Source organism: Equus przewalskii, chromosome X (genome assembly GCF_037783145.1).
Source record: "Equus przewalskii isolate Varuska chromosome X, EquPr2, whole genome shotgun sequence".
NCBI classification, from domain to species: Eukaryota; Metazoa; Chordata; class Mammalia; order Perissodactyla; family Equidae; genus Equus; species Equus przewalskii.
In genome coordinates this window covers 54,255,703-54,277,399 of record NC_091863.1, presented here as the reverse complement: position 1 = coordinate 54,277,399, position 21,697 = coordinate 54,255,703, and the positions used below count along the sequence as shown (strand labels likewise).

The following is a 21,697-nucleotide window of genomic DNA, read 5'->3' as shown; positions in this document are numbered from 1 at the left end:
CAGTAAAGTATCAAGATTTCCCTACCATTCCCAAAGTATGGAAACGCCGACTTTAGTCCATTAAAATAAAAAAGCCCCATAAGAATGACAATATATAAAGGATCATTCATACTTTGGTGGAGACAAGTTTCTCAGTGGCTCTCCTGAATTAGGTTTCTCTATGGAGTAGGGAGACATCCTGAGGTCTGTTGACCCCTGTGAGTAGGGACAGACAGAGCCCAGGAAGAGGGCAAGAAAGAAAAAGAAGAATGGGAGGGTGGTAAACACAGAATTTGGCAGCTTCCTAGTGCTGTGTCTGGTTTGGGGCTAGCATATTGCCAGCTCCGTGCTCCTTCTGTTAGGACCATGCTGAAGCACCCCATCCTTATGAGGGTCTTTGGGGACCATAAATCCACAGTTTTTCCTGCTAGTAACCTAGCATTCTGGCCCAGGAGTAGGGCCAGGCAGGCCAAGGCCGTGGCTACAATAACCCCTCCACTTGGGACTCGTTTCTTTACTCTCAGCTAGTACAACAGGAGCTGCATTGTGGCAGAGCCCCAAGGCATGGCAAGCTCAGGGGAGAGTTGTGCCCAGGAGTCTCGTGGTGGGCTTTCCCTCAAGAGTTCCAAGGTAGAGATACCAGGCTGAGGTAATGGCAGCCAGAGAGATACTGGTCCAGCCACTGCCCCCGTCCACAACATCTCCACAAGGCCTGATGGCAGGGGGAGGTTCCTTGCTCCCTGTACTTCCATACTGAACTGGGTCGGGGCTGTGCTTTGACTCTATTAATAGCCCCCTAGCCCAGCCTGCTAGCCCCAAACCCGGATGCCAGGAGCTGTGAGTCAGCAGCTAAAAATAACGGAGCAACTGCACCCGAACTCCAACGAACAGCTCCCCCTGGCCCTCCGCGCTCAAGTTTTTGTCAGTCTCAGTCTCCAGTCCAGGGCCTCATAGAGGTTAAGGGCGCCATAGCTGTCCAGTCCTCTTGGGAAAGAGTAAGGATTTGCGGTGGCAGGCTCAGGGTTGAGTAGCCAAGGCTAGGGATAGGGCTGAGTCCTGGCATTCTGGCCGGGAGTCTGGACGCTGAGCTTAGAGGACTGCAGCTGAGAGCCTGGGAGCTGCGAGGTTGAGGCTGCGGGGGTTGGAGACCCAGGAGGTTGTCAGGGTTAAATCAGAAGGGGAGGGGAGGAAGAGGCTGCAGGCCTGCGAGGCTGGGCGACTGGGAGGGGACAGAAGAGGAGGGATGGGGGGAGGAGGTACATGCCGAGAGGTGAGAACCCGGCAGTACCTGACAGGCTGGGCGCTTCGGAGCTGAGGCCGGCAGTCGGTCTGACTGAGGGGCGGGATCGGGAACGGCGAAAACTAAGGAAACGCAGCTTGAAAAGGCTGTGTAGTGAAGGAGAGCTGCCCGGTACAAGGCTGCGTGGACCCCGGTGAGGACCGGGACCAGGCAGCGGCCGCGGCGTTCGCTCCTGCCTCCCGGCCAGTTGCACACCAGCGCCCCCGCCCACCGCGCCAGCTGCAGGCCAGGTATGTTGGCGTGGACGCCTGCCTGTGTGTCTCCTCATGTGTGCGCATGGCGGGGGCGGGGCGGCGAGAGAAAGGAAGGGGCGGGGTCCCGGAGGAGGCGGGGGCGGGAACACAAATTCAAACCGCCTCCGTCGATCCCGAGGCCGGAAGTGGCCGGGAGCATCCTGGGAATTGTAGTTCCAGGAGCTGCCCTGCAACCGAGTAGGGTCTTGTCCCGAGGTGCTAGTGTGCTCCAGGTCCCACTCTGGCGAGAGAGGAGGAATTGCGAACCGAACCTCCTGTGCTCGCCAGCGCCTTAATTCGATTTCCCTTCGTGTAGAGACACGAACTGGGGCGAATATGGGTGTGGTGGGGAACTGAAGAGTCAGCCACAGAGCCCCCTCCAATCCCCGTTTTGGCCTTAGCCACCTTCCCCCCCCCCCCCCCCCGCCCCGCTTCTACCAGTCTCCCCATCCTAGGCTAGCCCCACATTGGTCATCTTAACCGTTTAGCCCAGGAACTCACGAGCAGCAAATACACTGGGGAACCTGCTTCTCCAGGGGAAGGCGGGCCCGGAAACCAGACCCTGCGCACAGCCCAGAGAAGAGAAAACTTGTAGAAATCGGACCATGCCCTCAGGGTCCGGAGTCAAGGACACAAGTCCCCAACCGGCACAGGAAACAGGGGGCATTCAGCAAATACGTCATGCTGACGACCGACGCGGCCCTCTTCTTGGGGCAGGTGACCACAAGATGGCGCTACAACGCAACTCTGCACGGCGCGCCTCAGCCACCCAGAATGACCCCGGTGGCGGCTGCTCTCCTGCTTCTCCTTTGCAGCCCTTCATAACCCCAGGTGGTCCTCCTCCCCCTTCCAACCCACGAATCTCCCGGTGAGGACCCCTCAATGTCATGTCACATACGACGCTAGATAGAAGGTGCATCCTCCGCCCAGCCCCAGCGCTGAAAAGATTAGACTGTGACCAAATGGGAATTAAATTCATTGATTAACAGATTAACAGACAAGATACAGGAATCAACCCGTCTTGAAGAAAAGGCTGTGCACAGCAAGAAGCTACCTGTGGGCACAGAATTACATGGCTAGATGGGCTTTAGCCCCCAGCCTCTAGGCAGGAAAGCAGCTAAATTGCAGGGATCAGGCGAGACAGTGAAGGGAGGAGGGTTGGTGTCTCCATCATCTTACAGTTCTCCAGGAAAGGCCGTTTTGTCATCTCCTTCAGCCACTGTTCCAAGCTCTCCCGTCCCTGACACACCCTGTTCCTTCTACACAAGAACACGCGCGCACAGGTCTGAAACATTATCTTGGCAATCTCCTTTTCACTTCCTCTGTTCTAGTTTCATTTTGGGAGAAACTTCTCATGACTCACTGTCTTCCCAACCATCTCAGGTCAAAACCCCAAGGGGAGCAGATTCCACGCAAACTTGGGGCATGCTTACCATCTGGGTGCCCTCATAGTTCAAAAACTCCTGTTGGCAAAATTTACCCCACCCCAAACATGCTAACGTTCCACTTCAGCCATTCTCCCTTCTTTGCCATTGGCCAATGCAGACAGGCCTGAGACTCCTGCTGGTGGGGCTCCTGGGAAGAGCATCACTCCATTAAGAAATTGTTGATCCTGGTCAGCAGCACTGCTGTTTCTAAGCCTGGGGGTGGGGAGGGCATATAGGGAGTGAGCAAGGGGAAGGCTAGAAGAGGAGAAAAATGAGGTGAGGGGAGAAAGTTCTTACCAGTTCTCTCTTTCTCCTTAGCACATCTCCTGTAGGGAGAAAAGCTTCCCTCTGTGAGTTCAGCCAGCTTCAAGCACAACATTTTAACCCCAGGTTCCCTCAAACTGCCTTTCCCAGGTTCAAGCCAATTTGGGGTACAATCAGATGTTGCTTATCGATGGGAATATGTTCTGAGAAATGCATTATTAGGCGATTTTGTCATTGTGCGAACATCATAGAGTGTACTCGCACAAACCTAGGTGGTATAGCCTACTACACACCTACCTTTATGGTACTAATCTTATAGGACCACCATTGTTGACCGAAACGTTGTTATGTGGCGCATAACTATATAAGCAAGGGTCTAAGAATCTCAGAGGAACCAAACAGACCAAACCCCAAGCCCCAGGCAGCATCTATGAGTCTGAATCAGCCTCATCACCAGGACCCTGGGTAGAATAAAGACCCAGAAAGGCAAGGCACAAAGCACTCACCCCTGGAGCAGAAAAGTCCACAAAAGCAGCAGGGTAGAGACACAATCAGTAACGATCCACATCATAAGGTAGGTCTGAGGGGGCTATGGGAAGAGGAAAAGGTCCCTGTCAGTGGCCAGCACCCCAAAGGTAGTATGTGGGGGGAAATAAGTGAGGAAAAGAAGGATGGGGTTAAGAAAAAGCAGGAATGGGAAAAGAGGAAGAAGGGTGACAGTCCCAGAGCCCTTACAATAAGCCAGACAGGGTAGTGCATCTGCTGCAGCAGCTGGCAGTCGTTGGTGGTGACCGAATCCACCCCTGCACACCAGAGTAGGGAGAAGAGCCAGGGCTTGTTCACTACAAATAGGTTCACTGAGACATTATCCTGGTGCAGTGCCCTGTGAAAGCGGGAAAGAAACAGAATTGTGGGGCACGAGGCATGGGAGGCAGCCCCCGCCTGTGCTTGAATCTACAGTGTCATTGCCAAGGAGTTATCAGTTCTACCTTTGCATAGCAGCCCCTGACCAAAAGTGATGTTCTTTGCATAGCTAAACTCTCTCTCTTAGTGGATTCCAACTATGGGTCCTAGCTTTGCTGTCTGGGGCCACATGGATGTGTCTCTCCTCTTTGTCCTATGACAGCCCTTCAGAGGTCTGAGGAACAGTGACCACACCCCCCTGAGTCTTCTCTTCTCCACACCCAACAGCCCCAGTTCCTTTAACTATTACTCTTAGGACCTGGCTTATCATTCCTTTCACCACACAAACCTCTCTAATCTGGTCTTACTCCAATTTATCATTTGGAGTCCCTTTGAAAGTATGGGGGGGTGCATCTGAACATATCCCAGGTGGGCTTGGACCAGCTTTGAATAGAGCAAAACTCCTGCCTTCTGGGTACCCTGCCTGTATGAAGGCAGCGCAGGGTCAGGTTAGTTTTTGGCAATGTTTCATGCCACTGGTGACTTATTATGCATAGTGTTCAGTCAAAGCCCTGGTCTTTCTCACACACATTCCTGCTGATGCCAGTGTCTCCTCTCTTGTCTTTGTGCATTTGAGCTTCTTCTAGGCCCCAAACATAGGTCTTTATATCTATCCCTGTTGCATTTCATCTTGGTACATTTGGCCCATCATCTTAGAGTGCTTAGACCTTTCAGGGCCTCGATTTCATTGTCAGTGTATTCATTACCAATTCATGTCTTTTGGAAAGATGATCGGCAGTCATTGTTGACCAGGACAAGACTAAGGTAAGGACCAAACCTGATGTCATGTCTTCCTCCATGGTGACAGCTTGGTGAAATGTCCTTGAAATGCTTACGATAACTGAGCTATCATTTAGTCCACATTTTTTCTATTTGACCACAAGGACTTTATAAGAGACTTTGGCAACCACATGTTTTGAAGTCCATCATGTTTACTGGCTGGGTCAGCTTCTGGGGCCCAGCTCACAGCTGATACTCTCTAGCCTCTGTCTCCTGGATTCTTCTTCTCTTACGCTTACCTCTTTGATGTAGAATGAAAGCTAAAATCCTTCTCGTAGCCTACAAGGTCCTACCCAATTTGGCCCCTGCCTACCTCTCCAGCCTCGCCTTCCCCTTGCTCAGTGGCGCTGTTTCTGCTCTTCTGCAGCTCTTCTCATCGTTAGCTCCTTGTGACCCGTCTGGTCTCAGCCCAGACACCAATTCTTGAACCACTCCTCCTAACGTGGCCCCTCCCTAGCCCCTCACTCCCCAACCCCAACTGCTCTACTACATCTCCCCATTTTATTGTCTTCATATCACTTATCACTATCCAATATGCATATAGTTTGTTCAGTGGTTTATGGTGTGTCTTTTTCACTAGTACACCCAAAGCCTGCAATAAATAGTGCTTTATACATAGCAAGTGTTTGATAAATACTTGTTGTATGAGTAAATGAATGAATGGCATTTGCCCTCTCTGCATAGGCTCTTCCCCACCCTTAAGCCTCATGTGATACCCTCAGCTCCTTTCCTCTGGCACTCACTTGATATCCAACAGTGGCAGGTCTTGATAGGGGAGGTTGAGATACTGGGGCCTCTCAGTTCTGTTGCCTCCCTGCTGTCCATATATCTGGCGCATTTTGGGTGCTCGTTGTTGTACTTTAGCCCGATCTTCGTCTGGTAGCCAAAGGACCTGTGGTTAACGGAGGATGGGCATGAAGTTGGGGAAGGCCTGAGGATTCCAAGGGCAGGGGAAGGGGCAGAGAGGTTTGACAACAGAATGGGGTATATGAGCTGAGGTAGGGCCCTGGGGCAGGGGCCAGCCTCAAAATTAGCCCACGAAAGGTGGTGGGGGGAGGAGCAAGAAGGGGCACTTGGGGTCCTGGCAGTATCACCATGTCTTGGGGCACCCTTGCACTCAGCACAGTCTCCAATGTCTGGTTCACAAAAGTATCATGGTATGTATGGTTTGGCGGGGGGCGGCGCAGGTCAAACATGATGGAAATGTTGAGGACGGCAGCTTCCTTCAGTAGTTCTTCCAAGGTTGGCACTGTCTGATTCTCAGCCTCTTTCCGATCAGTGCCTGACAGCTGCTTGGCCCCCCAGAAGGGTCGCCTCTATAAGAATAGGAAAATTATTTCAAGACCAGAAGAAGCCTCCAGGCCATCTCCCATCCTCACCATCTTCACTCATTTCCCCTACTTGTGTTCAGCTTCTGCCCACCTCTGAGCCAGGGTCTGTATTTCTTCACACTGTGGTCTTTTCCAGACCTTCTATCACCTTACTCTGACCCCAACCTCCTACTCTCCCAGTTTCCTAACTTCCTCTCTCCTGCTACACTTTCTCTTTGGTCTCACAGAGACCTCTGGGATCTTGACCCCTTGCTTTCCTCCCAGTGCATCAGTCCCTTTCTGACCGCACCTACATCCCCTACCCATGGTTCGTCCACAGCTTAAACTAATTTTCCACAGCACCCTCAACTCCTTTCCTGCCCCACCTGCCCTACAAATTCTAAACTCTGATTCAATTCTACCATTGTCTGCCTCCTCCACCCCTCGAATTGGAGACAGAGCACACCATGTGGACTGTTGGCACTGTAGTCCTATTTTTTGCTTGTAGTATCACTTAGCCATCCTTTTACTTGTTCTTGATTTGCTCCCTCCCCATTCCTTCAAATAGCTATTCTGAACCTCTGCCACTCTCCTCTTCTCCCCTTGTAATCAACTAATGACCTTACCCTCTAATTACTGACATGGAAAAAGCGAGCTATCTAACACATTATTTACTATGTGCCAGGAAGTGTACAAGGTAGGTACTGTTATTATTCTAATTTTACAGATGAGGAAAATGAAGCACAGAGAGACTAATGAATGTTGCCCAGGCTCACAGCTAGTAAGTGGTGAAGCCAGGATTCAAACTCAGATGCTTTGCTCTTAATCATTCTGATGTATCATCATATACAGAGTTAAATGAAAAAAAAAGAAATCAAGTTGCCGAAGAATACATTAAGTGATCCTATTTGTGCAAAATGGGAAGTATATATGTGCATGTATACATATATATATGTGTGTGTGTGTGTATATGTATGTATATATAGAATATGTACCCACTGTTGACAGTGAATATCTCAGAGGAGTTCGATTATGGGAGACATCAATTTCTAGGTTATTTCTCTGATGTTTTACCTTTTTTTTTTTTTTTTTTTTTTTTCAAGGAACATGTATTTTGTAATCAGAAAAAGAAGAACTGAAACGATAAAGTATCCTTTCAGCTATTTTCCATCACCTGCAGGATTGAGGCCCACGCCTTTTGGCCTGGCATGCGAAGCCCTCCGAGACCTCTGCTCCCCTAGCCAGTCTCACCACCTACTCCTTCCAGGAATTTTCTCTCCCAGTTCCACTGAGCCACGTTTTGTTCCCTAGAAACACTTCATCATCCTTTTGGGCTTTACACATGCTCTTCCCTCTGACTAGAATTCCTGTTCCCTGCCTTGCCCATCTTAAAAACCACTCGCATTTCATGTGCTGCTCAGGGATCTTCTCCTGTGAAACCGCTCCTGATCCTCTCCCACAGCCAACCTGCCAAACAGTGACTCCTCTCTCTCTCCTCTTTACCCAGTAAAGATACTGTTATCACTCTAGCTTTCATATTCTGATAGCCTGTTGCCTAGACTCTCTTCTTTACCAGGAGGGAGTGACTTGAGAGCAGAGACTGTATACCTGTTGCCCAGCACAGGGCTCAGCAAATACTTATCAATGAATGAACTCTGCCCTGAGTGCTCCTGCGGATGGCTGCCTCTTCCCAGAGGCTGACCTCCTCACCTCTAAAAACCAGGCCCCAGCATTGAGTCTCTTCAGTTCTGCCCAGGAGAAGTCACTGCTGTGGGTGGTGATTCGGGTTGGGAACACAGAGGCCACATCTGTGGTCCTACTCAGGTGCTCGTCATGCATGAGGAAGGGGATACCGTCGGAGCTGAGGGCACAAGGGGTGTCAGAGGGCCAAGCTCTGGGGCTGGTCATTGTTTCCAGAGCTCCCCTGCTGCGTCCCTCAGTCCCCCAGCTTCCCTCACCTGACCATCACGTCGGTCTCGAACACAGCAGCTCCACATTCAGCCGTCTTCCGCAGGGACATCAGGGTGTTCTCGGGGGCCAGCTGGGAAAGGGACTTGGTAAGGAGGTAGCAGGGAAGGATAGGAGCCTGGGGACCCACAGGCCTGGCCGCTACAGCCTGGAGGGGCAGACCCTCCCCGCCCTGCCAGCATTCTGCCCAGCACTTACCATGGGGGCCCCTCGGTGTCCCACCAGCCCCGGCTTGGGAGGTAAGTCTCTGGGTTCCATGATACAGGGTGAGGAGATGCACAGGGGGGCCAGGTAGCTGGCCAGGGCAATTCCAAAAAATAAGAACAGTAGCAGAATCTTGGGACCTGCGGGGAGTAGGGGGCAGGCTATGGAGAAAGGACAGCGGGTGAGCCCTGGGGGCAGAAAACAGAGTGCAGTTGCAGGAAACTGGGCAGCGGCAGGCAGCAGCATTGATGGCCAGGGAGGGTGTGTGGGGGAGTGGAGTTGGCACCTCTTCGGTGGATACGGTAGAAGGTATCAGCCACAGGCCAGGCCAGAAGGGTGATGCCAGCAACTGCTCCGATATGAAGGAATGGGGCTGTGGCCTGTGGACAAGAGCTGGTGAGGAGGGCTCTTCTTCCTAGTGCCCCTCCCCTTCTCCTCCTAGGACCTGACTTTTGGAATTCAGAGCTACTTGCACTTGTAGGGGACCAGGGAGCAAGATATGTCCTGGGGTTGGCCATAGGCCGAGGCCCCCACTTAGGCACTGGAGACCAGCCACTCACCTGCAGTGACAGACGTAAGCTACGCCACTCCTGCTGCCATTGGATGTCCAGTCCCACAAGGCCAGCGGCCACAAGAAGCATAATGAAGAGTAGCAGCACCTGGGGGACCAGGGATGAATGGGACCTTCTGTGTCAGCCTGGGCTTATGGCTACCTGGGCTGCCCCCTCACTAAGAAAACAAGACCATTCCCTTCTCCTGACTCATCCACTTTCCTTCTTTCACTCAACAAATATTTGCTGGGCCTCAGGTCCTGAGCTCAAGCCTGGGGATAGAATAATGAAGGCCTTGGCAAATAGCTGGCCAAGTGCTGGGCCCAGTGGCCCCCTCTCCCGCTCGGTCCCATCCGCACTCTACCTTGTGGACGCTGTGCAGACGCAGAGGCTGGCCACAGAGCCGCAGGAGCAGGGCCAGGAGCTGGGGGCAGAGGGTGGTGGGAGTAATGAGGTGCAAAGAGGGGTTACTAAGGTGGGGTTTTCCAGTCTGACACCTCCCTCCCACCCTCCCCTCAGTGGCCAGGTGGGTAGAGCTGAGCAGGAAGGAAGGGCCGAGGTGGGGGTTAGGCCCACCAATAGCAGGGATGCATATGTGACCAGTAGAGAGATGACCAGCAGGAATGCCAGGGACCAGTCCATCCAGTGTCCCCAGTGGTTGAACAGGAATCTGTGGGAGGGGAGAGGGAAGTGTCCGAGTGGGGGAAGGGGTGTTAATAGTGGCCTGAGGGGAGTTGGGATGGGTGGATTCAGAAAGAGGACTAGAAAGGAGTGAGAGGAAACTCTTCGTGGGGCGGGGGGGGGGGGGGGGGGCTCCAAGGGTTGGGGAGACTTCGGGGAGGGATTTTCTAAGGTGGTTAGGTAGCAGGAGAGCTGGGCAGGGCTGGGGATGACTGAGCACCCAGGTGTCCCAGGGTTCGGAGTAGGTTGACATGTATGCTGAGGAAGAGGGGGTCCATGACACACTCGTTGAAGTTGTGCAGGTCATTGAGAAGGATGAGCCCGATGTACAGCCAGCCCAGGGAGAGGAGGAAGGTGAGGAAGAGCAGACCAAACCAGATGCAGTCGCACTGCAAAGGGGCAGGAGAGAAGCTCATAGCCGATCCCCACTTCCAGCTCAGAGTCCCCAACAAATGGCAGCTCAAGGGGGCTTCCTGCCAGGCGTTGGGCTGCTCTGCTCTGCAGGCTGCTCTTTTCATATTTGAGGGAGATTTTCTTCCTGGGGAGAGAAAGCCCCTTCCCCCCAGCTGCCTCTGAGCACACTTGGCCTCCTTATCCCTCCTAAGAGGCCTCTGCCTCGGACTTCTGGCCCCCCATCCCTACTCCACCTTGCTGGTTGGCATCCTCTCTTTGGGGCATTTCCTCCAGTGGCAGCTATACAGGCAGTGGAGGCAGCGGGCCCAGACGGAGCAGCAGCCGGGGGACTTGGCCATGGTGAGGGCCTGGGGGAAGGGACACTTGGCCATCAGGGACCCTGGCAGGAGACAGATCCCAGCCTCCCTCCCAGTGTATCTAAGAAGCCCAGGAGAGGAGCAGAGGCCTGGGCCGCTGCTCAGCAACAGAGGTCACAGGGCAGGCCTCAAGTGCCAGATTGGATGAGGAGGTGAGCAAAGGGGGACAATCTCCGGGGTCTCTTTCCCTTTAATCTGGATACCTGGAAAGTCAGTGGGACATCCAGGAGGTCCAGCCTCTTTGCAGAGAGGATTCACACCCACTCTCTCCAACTCCTCCCCATTTAACAGCATCCAGCTCTGGGGATTGAGTGCTTACCCAGGGTGGGGACTTAGGAGAAACTGCCCCGGGTGGGGCAAACTGAGTTCAGCAAGTTGAGGCAGATCTGGCCGAGCTTCAGGCAGCCCTCTGTTGGAAAGCCTTCCACCCCAGGAACCAGGAGTAACCTGAAGCAGAGGTTCCAGTTCTGACCTGAGGCTAAGGGAGGCCCAGCTAATTGGCCAGTTGCTATGGATACAGAGACTGCACACATCACAAAGCCCTGACTGAAAGATCTCTGTCTCCACCTCCCAGGGGGCAGGGGGCAGGGGCCACTGCCCGTAAGAGGAAGACTTGAGGGGAACAGGCCATCTGGGTCACTGCCAGCCTTCAGAAGGGTCACTCCCAGCCTTCTGAAGGAACCCTTTTCCTGCCAGCACACACCTGGAAAACCCAAGCCCTCTCACTCCAGTGCTGTCCCTTCCTGCCCAGTCGTCCCCCAACCCCAGCCAGGAACCCAGTCTCCGCCTTCCCCCTTTCAAGGGCCCCACCCTCTGAGGTCACTTTGGTGAAAGTGCAACAAATACAGGGCAAAGGTGTGAGTGGGGGATGTGGCTGTCTTGGGGCAGAGGATCCCTGTACCTTGCACTTCTGGGTCAGGCTAAGACCGAGCTGGCTTGCTGATCCCCAAATTAGGTTGGGTGTGTGACTGTGATTCTAACCGAGAGGGTGTGTAATTTGTGTCAGCATTTGTACATGTGTGTGCACTAGTGGCTGTCAGTACAAATGGGTTTCTAGATGATTTTGAATGTGTAAAGGAGCCCTGGATACACCCAAAGTTTGTGAGGTCTAAGGGACACAAACCCTTGCCATCTGGGCTCCCCTGAGGCTGTGGAGTTTTAGGGAGGTGCACAGTGGCCGGGCCCTGAGAGGGAGGGAGGGTGTAGCTGCTCCTGAAACTGCCCTCCTTACCCTATGCTTGCCTTGGGATAGGAGGGTTGGGGTAGGGCATGGAGGAGTGGGGGGCTGGAGCTGGGGGAAGGGCTAGAGGAAGGAAACCTCTCCGCTCCCAGGAAAAAGCCATCCCAAATGGAGGCCCCTGCCTCTTCCCATCGGGGACTGGGTTGTAGTAGCCTGCCCTGGGCTCCATCCGCACCTCCTGCCTCCCCTCAGGTCCTGCCCCTGCACCCTAGACACTGCCTTCCAGAGTCCCACCTCCCTCCAGGAGCTGTCTGGAGGATGGGGTCAGCATCTGAGGAGACTGCAAACCCCAATCAGGGGAGCTGAGCAAGGGTGCTGCTTAATCCCTGGGCCCAATCCCTGCTGCTCCCACCTGTAGCCCCCCAGCCTTCCCGAGCCCTCACACCTTTTCTCAGCGGCAGCTCTGCTCTGCTCTCTGCTCTGCACTGCTTCTCAGCTCCTCTCCGAGTTGTCTGCCTCCTCCCTCTTCAGTCCTTGGCTCAGCCCCACCAGTCAAACAGGTGGCACTGTTGCCACCTACAGGAGACTATGCGGGTCCTGCAGTGGCTCTATGGCCAGTGCCCAGCCCTGGTGGGAAGATGGGAGGGAGGAAGGGGGAGGGAGAGCAGATCTGCTTCTTTACTTGCTGCCGGTCAGGGGCTCGGGGTGAGGAATTCCTTTGTGCAGCCTTCCCCATCCCTCTGTCCCTCCTCCTGTTCCCCTCTCAGTCACTGCTGGGCCTTTGTCCTGGCTCAGGGAGGCGAGGGCTGAGGGCATGGGCAGGCGGGAAGCTGGGGGGAGGTGACCACACAACTTTGCAACTTGGCAGTGAGGAGAAGGGGCCCAGCCAGCCCCCTGGGAAGGCGGGGGGTGGGGGGGGGGGCTGTGTGCATGTGAGGAAGTCTAGCATCTGGTCTCAAGCTCCCTGAGAGGACAGCCTTGATTCATCAGCCTCCCTTCCCTCTTGGGATCCTGCTTCCACTTCTGCAAGGTGCATCTAGAAGAGACAGAGGTGTAAGCTACTTCCTGAACTCTGGGCAGCAAGTCGTCCTGTTTCTGGATCAGGGGTCCCCATGGGCCTTGTGGATTCTGGGTGACACTAGCAGCCCTCTCCTTCCCCTCGTCACCCCAGGCAGGAGATGCTCATTCAGGGCATGCTGAGACTTGAGTCATTCCTGCTGCCTTGTCCCCAAGGCATCTAAAGTCTCTTCCCCAGAATCATTTGAGGAGTGTATGTTAGGGTCACAGGCTTTTGAAAGATGAACATATGCAAGAGATGCTGTTACTATACCACCAGCAGGAGAGGGCTGGCTAGTGCGTTGTAGTCAGCTTAGCGCTAAAGCTCAGGGTTCTGGGTGGGCTGGGGGCTGGGAGCTGGCTTGACTGACCTTCCCTCTCTACCTTTGGCTAATGTAGTGGCTTGAAGCCTAGGGGCTAGCAGAGTGTTGGTGGGAAAGGATGTCTTCTCTGGGGAAAAGCTCATTTACCCCTCCCCCTACACGTACTGGATTTGGAACAGTGAGAAGGAGGACTGGCTCTCTTATGCCAAGAGCCGCCGCCCCCTCCCTCTCTGCCTTCCCATTGTATCCAGGGGCTCTAGTTGGCAATGGCAGAGGCTCCCTTGCTCCCTCTGCATTAAAATGCAAAGAGAAGCAAGGCTGCTTGCTGGCAGGAGGCCAGAGAAGGCTACCAAGTCACCTAGTCCTCCTGCAGGCTTCATTCTAGGCAGGTTGTCCTTCAGTTTCCTTTGCTTGGGCTCCGTTGGATTCTAGAGGAGTCTTGGCTTTCATGTGCTGAGTTCTGGGCGGTTCTTTGGGAGCTTTTTTTTTGCTGAGGGGAGGGAGCTGGGATTCAGAATGCATGGATATGAAGCCCAGGGCTTGCAAACTCTTTAGAAGGCAGCAAAGTGAGTCAGCAGCCAGTGTTTGGCATTCCAAGGCTGGCCCCATTTTAGCTTTAAGCAGAGATGGAGAACCTTGATGCATAGTAAGGAGTAAGCCACGCCCCTCCTCTCCCCTTTCAAAGGAGAAAGCAGGCAGCCGGTGTGCTGAGCCGTCCTGGGACTGGGCAGCAGTGTTGTCCCACACCCATGCTACGCCAAGAAATCAGGGCATTAGGAATGGCCACCCCTGCCTCTCTACACTTACACAAGAAGCTTTGGTGTTAGACCTGGGTTAAGTCCTAGCTCTATTACTCACTAACTTTGTAACTTTAGATAAGTTACTTAACTTCTTTGTATCTCAGTTTCCTCATCTGCAAAATAAGGACACCTATCCTCTATTACTCACTAACTTTGTAACTTTAGATAAGTTACTTAACTTCTTTGTATCTCAGTTTCCTCATCTGCAAAATAAGGACACCTATCCACCTTGAGTTTTTTGTGAGGAGCAAATAAAATTGTGGATTGTGGCAGGTGCATGGAGATACTTTGTAAATATGGTTCCTTCCTCCCAAATCTGGAGGCTAGGCAGGCTCTCCAGTGGAGGCCAGGCCACTGGCTTTGCTAGTATTATTGCAATTTCCTAAGGCTGCAGAGCAACACAAAGGCCCGACATGGTGCTCCATCCTGCCCTGAGGGATGAGGGCCACTACAAGGCAGTGAGGTACTCACGCTGACTCTCCTTAACAGCATGTCCCGGGGCTGAGGAACATAGGTTGAAATTGTCTTTCTCCCTCCAGCACGGAAAGATCTTTCCAAACAGTAGATGGGCTAAGATTTATTTATTTAATTAACATTAACATTTAAAAATATTTCATTTACCTCAGCAACATGGAAGACAATGGAGGGTACTGTTAAAACACTTAAAATCCAGAGACGGTCAGGGCAGGAAAGATCCCAACCCCATTCCTGAAGGATAGGTGCCAGCCCTCCAGCTCAGGCCAGGTTCTGCCATTTGCTCCGCTGTTAAGCTGAGATAACCCAGAGATAAGACAGCCTCAGCCTCGTCTGGAGACGGCCTTAGCTGCTCACAAATAAGAAAGAGCTAGACTGTGCTGGGGACTGGTTTCTGATGAGTTGTCAGGAAGGTCAGTTGGTTCTCGCTTCTGCAGGTGGCTTAGCATCCTCCTGGAGAAGACAGAGTAGTAGTCTGGGTCTGGGGGGCTAGAGACTGAGGGCCAACATCCAAAAAAGTTTCCCTCCCTTTCAGTAACACGCTGTCCCTTCTTTTAAACAGCAGGAAACCTGAAATCCAGAGGAGTCATTAAAAAACCCTTTCTGGCTGCAAGCATCTCCCAAGCCAGACTGGGGCCGAAATGACGAGTCCAACTTCAGTGGGCCTCTTCTTCAATAGGGGAGCAGCCAGAAAAGAAGCTGATGTTGCTGGCCAGAGCTCGTTTCTTTTTCTTCCCTGGAGCTTTATTTTCTTGGGATTCTGTTGCTACGTGTATCGACTCTGGGAGGCCAAGGGAGGGGGTCGCTGGAGCTGTCTTCTTTAACAGCACCTGCTCCACATCACACATCTCTTTCAGGATCTAGGAAGGACAGAGACAGGTATGACCAGATCCTAGGTAGGGGCAGAGGCTTAACCCAACCTAGCCATTACAAATGCTCAGCACACTCCCAGTAGAACCACGTGTCCTCTAAGATTGCTCTGTGGAAGAAAACAGACTCCAGCCTATGCCTGATTCCCAGTCCCCAGCAAGTGGATTATACTTGTACCCCTTTTCTCCCACCGTTCTCTGTCACAGCTAATGCAGAGATGGACGCTAAGACAGCTGGAAATGCCTGCCCTTTAGCCCACCTACCTTGCTGTTGGGAGTGGCACAGACGGGGTTGAAGAAGCTTAATCCCGGGGTCACCTCTGTGGGATCCTCCAGTTTGAAGGAACCTTCGGAATCCTGGGTCCGCTCAACAGTGCCCAAGCTATCCTGAGAATGGAGCAGACAGGCTATTAGAAATCCAGCTACCAGGGTTACAAAATCAGTCCGCTCTCCTTCAACCAGTGAGGTACCAGCTCTGAGGGCCTCAAAATCAGTCTAAGCAAGTCGCAGGGAGACCCTGCTTGGGGAGGTCACAATGCTTGATGGCAGCTTCTGAAGGCAAAGGACTAGGTAGGATAGCGGCACAGGATACATCACGAGGCAAGGCTTAAAACAAGGCGAAGCCCTGGTAGTTGCTTTGATTAATCTTCCCCATTCTACAATTTGCAATATCCTTTTTATCACCTCTACAGGGTGTTGTCTGTATTAATTTTCCTTTCAGAGAAGGAAACTGAGGCCAAGAGAGAGAAGTTACTTAGGTAGCAAGGGGACTCTGTGGTAGAGCTTGGATTAGAATTATAACCTGTTGTCATGGAAATAGGACTGGATTAAGAGTCAGGGAGCCTGAGGGCTAATCTTAGCTGTCACAACCAGCTGTGTAACATCAAGTGAATCACATATGCTTATCTCTGGGCCTTAGTGTCCTTCTCTGTAAAATGGAAGCAATGGACTAGATGAGTGGTTTTTACAAGTTAAATCCTAAGAGGAAGCCTATTATGTAAGTACGTAAAGAGCAAACTGCTTTGGTTGACATGGGGTCAAACTGAGTCAGGCCATGCTTCTATGCTCAGGGGCACTTTCATGGAGCCATCACAGGACTCTAGAATCTAAATTGAAAAAAACACAGGCATAGAGAATCCCAAGGTCTCTGCTACTTCTAGGATTCTTAGCCTAACCTGTAGCTTGCCATTTTAGTCCTCTAATGGCTACCTACCTTAGAAGTGTTTTTAATAGAAGACCTAGGGCAAAACTGTTCACATGTAGATGCTCAAGAAATGCACGATGAACGACCATCAGACTAAGCTTGCCAGAATTATTATCGCACAGAGAGCTGTAGGAGTGAGCTTTTGCTGTAGGTACAGGTAGGTGTAAGGCAAATATGGGCATCTGACCTGCTTGGTGCTGCCCTTCTCAGTGCACATTTTGTTTCCCTGAGTTTGCTATTCCTGGGAGCGATATCAGGAGGACAGTTACAGTTAACTTGGCTCACAACAGTGACTATTAGAAAGACCAAGTTCCTGTGGGTCTTCTCCTAGAACCATGGAATAGCTGGTTCCCATGGAGAGGGTCTAAGTAACTAATGCCTCAAGATGTCAGAAGGATTAACTTCCTTCCTGGAAGCTGCCACCTCAGCATACGGCCCTTATGGTTCCAGCTAAGCCTCTGCATGAATTTAATCCTGCGTGTCTATATGCTTGTAAATGCCTGATTTCCTGTTCCTTGTTCCTGCCTCAGAGACTGTACAGAAACTTTACAGCCAAGGCTGGAGGTGGGGAGCTGCATCCTTGGGAATCTCCTGGGAAGGGCTGTGGTTTGTGTGGATGGGCTAGCAGTGAGGAAGAAGCATTGAGAAGTGAGATGTCTCTCCTTCTGGCTGCAGAGGGAAGGAGCAGGGTAGGAAGAGCTGTGTAGGAGATTCCAGGTTTCAGGATGGAAGATAGAAGAAAAGAGCAGAGATTAGTGGGAGGTCTGAAGAGATGGGGAGGGGCAATAGCACTGATCCTACCTTGCCTTGCTGACGGTTCCTACACTTTGTGAGGTCACAGCTGCAGTCCATGCCACAGTCCAACTTTTGTCTCCTGCACCCGCATTGCTTGTTCCCACACCAGCCCTTGCAGGAACACTGCAAAACAGGTTTGTAGAAAGACACATTACTGAAAGCGTTAGAAAACTAGTTTGAAGTGCCTTCCCTTAATTTTCGAGACTTTCTCAAAAAAAAAAAAAAAGGTAGGAAGTACCATCACCTTCTATCTCCTCAGTCCTCTCTTCTAAAGTGGAACAATGGTCACCAAGAACCGCCATAGGTTTACTAAGAACAAGTCATGCCAGACAAATCCATTTTCTTTTTTGGACAGTATACTTGAAAGACAGATCAGAGGGGTACCATAAGAATGCAGGGCAACTGACAAAAACTCTCATGATAATTTTATGGGCAAAGTGGAGAACTGCAGGCTGGATGGTAGTACGTTAGGTATATTTAAGGACTGAGTATAGATGCTTGATATCTTTAGATCTACCTAACTGTACTTTCATCCAACTCACATTTCTACCGTTTGTTCAGGGTCAGTCTGGGCTTTGTCCTCAGCACTTTAGTCGTTCAGCATTTTAATAAATCACTGATGATATGAAATAAGATCATTTACATTTGTATAGCACTTTACAGTTTTCAGAGTATTTTAATATATAAATACAAAATCTCACTTGAATCTCATAACCAGTCTACAAGGTAGGCATATATATTAGTGATAACGACACAAAGTTGGAAGGATGATTAATATGTAAGATAACAGAATCACAATTCAAAAATATTTTGACAGACTGGAATTGTGGGTTGAAAGTAGAAAGAAATGTTGTAACAGGAATAAATGTGAGTTCCCCCCAAATCAGCCATACAAATTTAATATGGGGGGCAGGCTGGCTGAAGAGTAGTTTGTACAAAAAAGGCCTAGGGATTTGAGGTGTTATCAAGCTCCATGAGTCCACAATGTAAAGTGACTATCAAAAAGCAGTTGCAGTCAGGCAGAAATTTGGAGTTCAGAAATCATGAGGAATACCGCTTCACTGTCCCCTGGGCTAGTCAGACCCCATCTAAAATAATGTATCCCAATTTAGGATGCCATAATTTTTTCAGGCATTTAAAGCATAGAGAATAAAAAAACCTCACTCATGTCCCCACTCCTCCTTTAAGAAGTAAAATACAGATATAACTGAAGCCTCCTGTCTACCCTTTCCTGATCCCATTTGCAAAGTCTTTGTCCCTCCCAGGGGCAAAGTCTCTTGAATTAGGTGTTTATTATTTCCATGCATATCTTTTACCATATATGAGTTTTCATAAAAAATACAAGGAATTCTCTTACATGTTTTTAAACTTTATATAAATAGCATCTTATTATACGTTGACACATGTAGCTCCAGTTCCATTCATTGTCACTCCATTAATATGCCACAATTTATCCATACCCCTCACAGTGCCATGTTTCACACTTACCAACAAGGCTGCAGTAGTAATAGCTGAACTTAACCTGTGCCAGGCACTGTTATAAGTGCTTTCCATGTATTAAAGCCATTTAATCAATAAGCATGTTTCCTTGGGCACACAATCTGGAGTTCACTGTGCGTATGTGTTTAATAAAGAGGACATTAAACAAAAAAGAGGCTGGTGATCAGCATTTCGGAAGCGATGTTATAAGACAAATGGTGGAAGGAAGTGGGATGGTTTGGCTTGGGACAAACATAGGTGGCAGAGCTCACAGAATGAAGGAGTAGAGTCAGAAGAGACCTTGGTGACCATCTAAAGTCTGATTTGATGTATGAAGCCCCTCTCTAACATCCCTGGTCTAATTATCCAAATCTCTATTTATCCTGAGATGATAATAGTTTCTACATAACTTCTGACCACAGGACCCGATTCTGCCATCTGGAATGACATGGAATCAGTTTAACCCCACTTTCACAGCATAGTTATTCAAACCCTGAGCATAATTTTTACTGCCCAGCCCCCTCTGTCCAAATCCTCTCAAAGCTAAATATTCCTAGCTCCCCCAATGATTCACCACATGACATGGTTTCCAGGAATCCTCACCACCATGACTAGACATCAGTTTGTTCAAATTCATATTTAATTGTGACACCTAGAAATGAGCATAACTTTCTAAATGTGGTGTAACCATTGTGAAGTAGAGGGAGATAAACACTTCCCTTGTTATGGACCTAACAGTCCTGTTAATGAGGCCTAAAATCACAGTAGCTTTTTTTCCCCTTGTCATATCTTTGTGGGTTCATACTGAGTTTACAGTTAAATTCAAGCCCTTAAGTCTCTTTCATATGACAACGATCGCCAATGTTCTGTGGTTGTGAAGGTGAAATAAACCATTATAACATATTTTTTTTCTGATTATGGGAATAATATATATATCACTTTGTAAAATTTGAAAATCACATCATGATTTTTAATATTTAATAGTTGTATATAGTATTTCATCACGGAAATGTCAATTTATTTAACCAGTCTCCTAATGTTAGATATTAAGATTGTTTTGCTGTTATAAATCATGTTACAGCAAATATCGTGGTACATAAATACAATCCAAATCTTACCGTGATTGACAAGGCCCTCCACGATCTGGCCCCTGACTACCCCTCTGACCTGACCTTGTACTACTCTCTCCCACTTCTCAAAATACTCCAGCCACCCTGGCCTTTTCAGCTGCTCTTTGATAAACCAAGCTCATTCCTGCCCTGAGGTCTTCGCACTTGCTGTTTCCTTTTCCCAAAATGTTCTTTCTCTGATTCTTTTCCTCACTTGCTCCTTCACTTTGTCCAGATCTCAGCTTAAATATCTCTTCCTCAGAGAGGCCTCTCCCAAGCACTCTTCTAACATACTCTTTTCCTACCCCATCATTCTCTATAACATCACTGTATTTTCTTTTCATTTCTTATCATCATTTAAAATGTTTTATTTGTTTTCCTGGTCACTGTGTGGCTCTCTCCACAAGAATGTCTTCAGTTTCATGAGGCTGAGGATCTTAGCTGTCTTGTTTATTTTATCCTCAGCACCTAGAAACATGCCTGATACATACATAGTTAGGTGCTCAAAAAAGATTTGTTGGATGAATAAATCTTTTTACATACCAATGACTATTTTTTCATTATAAATTCCTATGTGCATAATTACCGGGCCAAAGGATAGGAACTTTTTTTTTTTTTTTGCCGAGGAAGATTCTCTCTGAGCTAACGACTGTTGCCAATAGTCCTCTTTTTGTGTGTGAGTTGCTGCCACAGCATGGCCACTGACGAGTGGTACAGGTCCAAGCTCAGGAACCAAACCTGGGCCACTGAAGCAGAGCGTGCCAAACTTAACCACTAGCCTACCAGGCTGGCCCAGGATAGGAACATTTTTTTTTTTTTTTTTAAGATTTTATTTTTTCCTTTTTCTCCCCAACGCCCCCCGGTACATAGTTGTGTATTCTTCGTTGTGGGTTCTTCTAGTTGTGGCATGTGGGACGCTGCCTCAGCGTGGTCTGATGAGCAGTGCCATGTCCGCGCCCAGGATTCGAACCAACGAAACACTGGGCCGCCTGCAGCGGAGTGCGTGAACTTAACCACTCGGCCACGGGGCCAGCCCCTGGGATAGGAACATTTTTAAGGCTTTTGATACATATTTTCAAGTTGCCTTCCAGAAAGGTATACCAATTTATATTCCTAATAGCAATAGACAGGAATGCCCATCTTAGTCACCCTTGCTAGCACTGGACATATAATAAAAATATCTTTGTTGGGGCCGGCCCGGTGGTGCAGCAGTTAAGTGTGCACATTCTGCTTTGGCGGCCTGGGGTTCGCTGGTTCAGATCCCAGGTGTGGACATGACATGCTGTGGTAGGTGTCCCACATATAAAGTAGAGGAAGATGGGCATGGATGTTAGCTCATGGCCAGTCTTCCTCAGCAAAAAGAGGAGGATTGGCAGCAGATGTTAGCTCAGGGCTAATCTTCCTCAAAAAAGAAAAAAAAAAACTTTGCTTCTTTGAATAAACAGGGCAAAAGACAGTTCTGTGACATGTCCTAGAGACACCTCACCAGGATGACAGTGATCCATTGATTGCTAAAGGCTGGGTATGATCCTCTGACCATCTACAAATTCATCTATATGCCTCAAAAACACTCTACTACCCTGCCTGTGTGTCTCTGTTTTATCCAAAGGGATAATAGTATGACAGAGGTATCTATAGGGCTGTCATAAGGAAGAACAATTAGACTTTTCCCTAGCCAAGATCTACTGGGATGACTTATAGGATAGCACATTTTAGCTCAACAAGGAACAACCTTCTAACAGTTAGTGGAATATGATGGGCTGCCCTGTGAGACTGTGAGCTTCCCTCTACTAGAAGTTTTCAAGCAAACAGAGCCTAGATAATCACCTGGTAGTGTATTATAGAACAGTCATGACACACATGACAGATGTTTTCACATGAATGTCATGTGCACCAGCCATAACTTAATCCTATTCTCTCCCACATGAGGATGCAGATCAGAATGTAAGAGAGGGTACATAACCTTGTCACAGGCATA

The 21,697-nt window shown here is 49.9% G+C and overlaps 2 protein-coding genes and 1 long non-coding RNA gene across 15 annotated transcripts in view; 1 reads left to right on the top strand and 2 right to left on the bottom strand.

Moving 5' to 3' along the window:
• The first annotated feature begins 839 nt into the window (after nucleotides 1–839).
• Nucleotides 840–7,785, top strand: LOC139080961 (uncharacterized). The gene is made up of 3 exons (XR_011535854.1): nucleotides 840–1,509; nucleotides 2,001–2,380; nucleotides 7,360–7,785. It is a non-coding gene; the product is annotated as an uncharacterized lncRNA (long non-coding RNA).
• On the bottom strand, nucleotides 2,472–12,398 carry GDPD2 (glycerophosphodiester phosphodiesterase domain containing 2). 8 transcript variants are annotated; one of them, XM_070603920.1, is made up of 17 exons: nucleotides 12,056–12,398; nucleotides 10,750–10,877; nucleotides 10,308–10,421; nucleotides 9,946–10,049; nucleotides 9,556–9,649; nucleotides 9,344–9,403; nucleotides 8,989–9,087; nucleotides 8,715–8,808; nucleotides 8,423–8,568; nucleotides 8,215–8,297; nucleotides 7,967–8,117; nucleotides 6,041–6,262; nucleotides 5,690–5,838; nucleotides 3,939–4,086; nucleotides 3,710–3,792; nucleotides 3,237–3,265; nucleotides 2,472–3,152 (listed from the first exon to the last, which is right to left on the bottom strand). In XM_070603920.1, exons 3-17 carry the CDS (start codon nucleotides 10,410–10,412, stop codon nucleotides 3,100–3,102), a joined length of 1,620 nt encoding a protein of 539 aa, XP_070460021.1. In that variant the 5' UTR covers nucleotides 10,413–10,421; nucleotides 10,750–10,877; nucleotides 12,056–12,398; the 3' UTR covers nucleotides 2,472–3,099. The 8 variants fall into 8 exon arrangements, with proteins under 8 accessions (XP_070460021.1, XP_070460022.1, XP_070460019.1 ...); XM_070603921.1 differs by having other exon boundaries at nucleotides 10,750–10,908; nucleotides 12,056–12,356; XM_070603918.1 differs by having other exon boundaries at nucleotides 8,423–8,589; nucleotides 12,056–12,188.
• Nucleotides 12,399–14,355: 1,957 nt separating this feature from the next.
• KIF4A (kinesin family member 4A) overlaps nucleotides 14,356–21,697 on the bottom strand; it is a 121,361-nt gene continuing 114,019 nt past the window's right edge. For 4 of the 6 annotated variants that reach the window (XM_070603898.1, XM_070603901.1, XM_070603899.1 and 1 more), the window contains exons 29-31: nucleotides 17,138–17,254; nucleotides 15,397–15,519; nucleotides 14,356–15,123 (exon numbers count right to left, since the gene is read on the bottom strand). In XM_070603898.1, the coding sequence (XP_070459999.1) occupies nucleotides 14,920–15,123; nucleotides 15,397–15,519; nucleotides 17,138–17,254 (444 nt within the window). In that variant the 3' untranslated portion in view covers nucleotides 14,356–14,919. Of the gene's footprint in view, nucleotides 15,124–15,396; nucleotides 15,520–17,137; nucleotides 17,255–17,306; nucleotides 17,491–21,697 lie in introns of those variants that run through there. The other 2 variants (XR_011535851.1, XM_070603903.1) reach the window with 2 other exon arrangements.